Raw genomic sequence first — 3,904 nt, 5'->3', positions numbered from 1 at the left:
GGAGCCATGGGCAACATCTCCTCCAACATCTCGGCCTTCCAGTCGCTGCACATCGTCATGCTGGGCTTGGACTCGGCCGGCAAGACCACGGTGCTCTACCGGCTCAAGTTCAACGAGTTCGTGAACACCGTGCCCACCATCGGCTTCAACACGGAGAAGATCAAGCTAAGCAACGGCACGGCCAAGGGCATCAGCTGCCACTTCTGGGACGTGGGCGGCCAGGAGAAGCTTCGGCCGCTGTGGAAGTCCTACAGCCGCTGCACGGACGGCATCATCTACGTGGTGGACTCGGTGGACGTGGACCGGCTGGAGGAGGCCAAGACAGAGCTGCACAAGGTGACCAAGTTCGCAGAGAACCAGGGCACGCCGCTGCTGGTCATCGCCAACAAGCAGGACCTGCCCAAGTCGCTGCCTGTGGCGGAGATCGAGAAGCAGCTGGCGCTGCACGAGCTCATCCCGGCCACCACCTACCACGTCCAGCCGGCGTGCGCCATCATCGGCGAGGGCCTCACCGAGGGCATGGACAAGCTGTACGAGATGATCCTGAAACGCAGGAAGTCCCTCAAGCAGAAGAAGAAGCGGTAATGCTCTGGGCGGCGACGTTCCGGAGCTACGCGCGGGGAGCGAGCGAGTCCGGAATGAATGAATGAAAGGCTGTGTGGCCCGCGCGCCCGCGAACAAAGACAGCGAACCAAAGCGACGCTTCGAATTTTTAAAGCGGAGTCTCTGCACCCACATGCAGGACTGGTGACTTAACCTGGTATGTAGGCAAGCTGGCCAGCCTGCGCTCGACCTGCCCCCACCCCCAGCTCAGGGGTCCTTTTGTCTGAACGCCGGAGCTACTCAGGGGGTGGGGGACCCGGCTGGGGAGTGGACGTGCAGGTCCCACCGTCCGCCCTGCTGGCCCAGGTTGGAAGGCTCAGATATCAGAGACAAAAGCGATTTCCTCCTACTCCAGCGGGGCCAGAAGTTCAGGCTTCCCCGCCCTCACGGGGGATCGCACCTGTGAGCTACCTGAGGTATGCGGCTCCCAGAACCCCGGGAGTTCCCATCTAGGGGCACGGTGGCAGTGGGAGGTGCGGGGGGACAACCTCTCCTTGGGCTATGAAAGCTGGATAATTTTATGTCACAGGGCAGGCCCCTGTGAAAATCCATTTGCCCTGCTCTGGGCCCAAACGAGGTGGTGGTTTGGGCCATCAGAGGACTGCGTGGAACAGTACCGCAGCCGGAAGGCGCGGGGCGCTGCGCTGGCCTGGGCTGGGGGATGGCCGCGAAGAACGCCCCTTTCCTGGTGCTTTGTGGTAGCTTCAGAAGACCAGTTTTGTTGAGAACTGCTTTTCAGCCTGGAATCAGACATCTTCCAGATGGTTTGGACCCTGTCCATGTGTAGGTCATTATCACACAAAGAGACCAATAAAAAAAAATTAAAAACAAGAAACTGTTGGAGGTGGTGGCAAATGATGCATTTACTCTTTGCAGAATAGTTAAAGGTGTTTAAAGGGTAAGGCTCCTGACGTCAGTGCTGGATGGGGTGTGTGTAGATACAGTGCTGTGTAATCGACATACATTTCTAGACCCATATGTGTGGAATCTTCAATTTTTTTTTTTTAGCCTGCTGATTGGTTTGTGTGAGCACACCAGCTGCAGATGTGTGCTGAATGACAAGCGGGTTTTGGCAAGGGATGTCTCTTGTAATCCTAACCGCTTGATGATAGGTTATGGTTTTCAGACATTTTTTTTCCTTAAAAAAATCTGCTACGAATGAATACTCCCCATAGAAATACTCAATTTAGGGAAAAAAAAAAAAAAGACTTTGCCCTTTTAGATCCCTTTACGCTGCAAGTGGCGACATGTTCAAATTTCTAATTTGGTTCATTGTGGCCTATCTGGTTTAAGTATTTTCATTGCAAATGTCTCATTAGAGTATTTGATGTTACACACCAACAGACAAAAGCCCACCTTGTTGCAAAAGCCGACCTCATTGCATGGATTTCCAGGCGAGGGAAAAGCACAAGGAGGTCCTTCCTGATTCCTGCTTGTGGGAACTGGTTGCAGAGCAAATGCAGACACAGTGAGCGCTTGGGATGAAAGAAAGCATGTGACGTAATGGTCACCTGTCCTCAGGCTCCTCACAGTTTACTTGAAAGAGGCTTTGGAAATAAAGTGAAAGAAGAAGAAATACCTATTTTTAATAATGTAATTTAAAAAATCCTTTATAATCAGGACTGAGTCTTGGTTTGCAGAAGCTGTCATTCACCCCCAAACACAGAATCAAAAGGGAAACTTACTGTGTGATTTTGATTTCTTCTTTAAATCCATGTTTACAGGTAGGATTATGTCCCCCCCCATCCACAAATAATGATAAATTTCTTGTGTGAAGGAGGCCTTTAGAAATTGGGCATGGTCATGCGTGAGCATGTGAGTTAGTCAAATTATAAATCCATGCCTATAAATAAATCCCTGCACTCAAAGTGAATTTAAGAACCAGAGGTAGTAGTCCTGGCTTCCTGCTTGATCCAGTTCCCCTATGAAGTATTTTAAAAGAAGAAACCTAGCAGTCCATCTTCTTTTCTCTTTTGTCGGTGTATTTGGTACCCCTCCAACGCTGGTCTTTTTGTAGAAACTCAGTAGAGAAAATATAGCTGAGCAGTGCTGAAAAGCCTGCGAGGTTTCAGCTTACATATCGACAGCATAGTCACTGATTTCTAAATGGGCTGGTCCCGTCATCTGAAGATCCTGTATAGAATTATTAAAAGAAAAAAATCCATCTTTCTTTATTTTCTTCACATGCAACAATTTCTTAAGCACTTTGACATTTTGGTAGTTCCACACTATTGAGAGAATAATATATTTATTTTGTGACATTGCAGATGCCAAATACTGTAACCTTCTCGTGCTGACAATATTTCGGTCCAAGATCAGTGTTCAGATTCTGTCATGCTTTACCAATGATGCAAAATGACCTTTTTTTTTTTTTTTGCATTATCGATACTTAAGGGTGCGGTCAACTGTTAGTAATTGTGCAGTAAAGCTCTGTGGTGTATCAACCAATAGTTAAAAGTCTCAGTTGATATCTGTAGTGTTTGCCCTAATAATAGCCCATTTCGTCTCTGACCAATGCGGGGAGGAAGCACAGGCTAAACTACCTTGGAGTGGTCACCTGGGAGATCCCTCCAGTGTAGCTGTCAGTGATTTATTATGCCTCCTGCTCTTTGGAGAATGAATGGGGTCCACATAGAGGAACTTGGCCTTCCCACAGGAGCTTTTCAAATGTTTTCTGATAGACACAGGGAGGCCAGCTTTGTTTCACAACAGTTCTCTTCACAGATTCTCTGTCATGGTGTTGGGACTATGTCTCCTGGTTTGTTTCCATTTCTACTGCTGTAATTCTGTCCTGATCATCCTCCTCTTTGGGTTCCCGTTTCCTTTTATATGCGTATATGATGCTGTGAACAGAAATAAATTATTTATACAATCAAACATTTGGGGAAATCGTCTGTGGATGGTTTTTCAAGTTGCCTCTGTTTATTTCTAGGCCTGAGTGGAGGGATGGATCACAGGATGGTCTCTGCTGTCTAATGGGGTCCAGGGCTGGATGAATCATCTCTGTTCTTTTGGTTTAAATGTGTAGCTCTGCACTGGGTGGAGGATTTAGAGGCTCAGATGCAGGAGTCTGTGTGCCTGTCCCCCTTACAAGGCCTGTCAGTGATCCTCACACATTCTTTTCGGAAAATGGCCTCAACACCTAGCCCACCCCAAACCTCTCTGTTATTAAAAGGTTGTGATTGTTAATTGCTTCAAAGATATGCTCTGATTATGTGAAATTGGAAATATCTATGTGCTATTATAACGGCATACTAGTCACCACTCTGCTCAATGTCTTGGGTGCTCTCATGGTGTCTAG

General features: G+C 47.9%; 1 protein-coding gene across 1 annotated transcript; it reads left to right on the top strand.

Annotated features, from left to right (window-relative positions):
- Positions 1–4: 4 nt before the first annotated feature.
- On the top strand, positions 5–3,480 carry ARL4C (ADP-ribosylation factor-like 4C). Its single transcript, XM_010862036.1, has one exon. The coding sequence runs from the start codon at positions 7–9 to the stop codon at positions 583–585; it is 579 nt and encodes a 192-aa protein (XP_010860338.1). The 5' UTR covers positions 5–6; the 3' UTR covers positions 586–3,480.
- Positions 3,481–3,904: the final 424 nt, after the last annotated feature.

The sequence above is a fragment of the Bison bison genome, unplaced genomic scaffold, assembly GCF_000754665.1.
Source record: "Bison bison bison isolate TAMUID 2011002044 unplaced genomic scaffold, Bison_UMD1.0 scf7180017864475, whole genome shotgun sequence".
NCBI lineage: Eukaryota > Metazoa > Chordata > Mammalia > Artiodactyla > Bovidae > Bison > Bison bison.
Note: the sequence above shows the minus strand (reverse complement) of the source record. Positions and strands in the feature narration are given on the sequence as shown.

Excerpts from the sequence above, each read along its gene's own strand:
- ARL4C (XM_010862036.1), top strand. The coding sequence starts at position 7 with ATGGGCAACATCTCCTCCAACATCTCGGCCTTCCAGTCGCTGCACATC.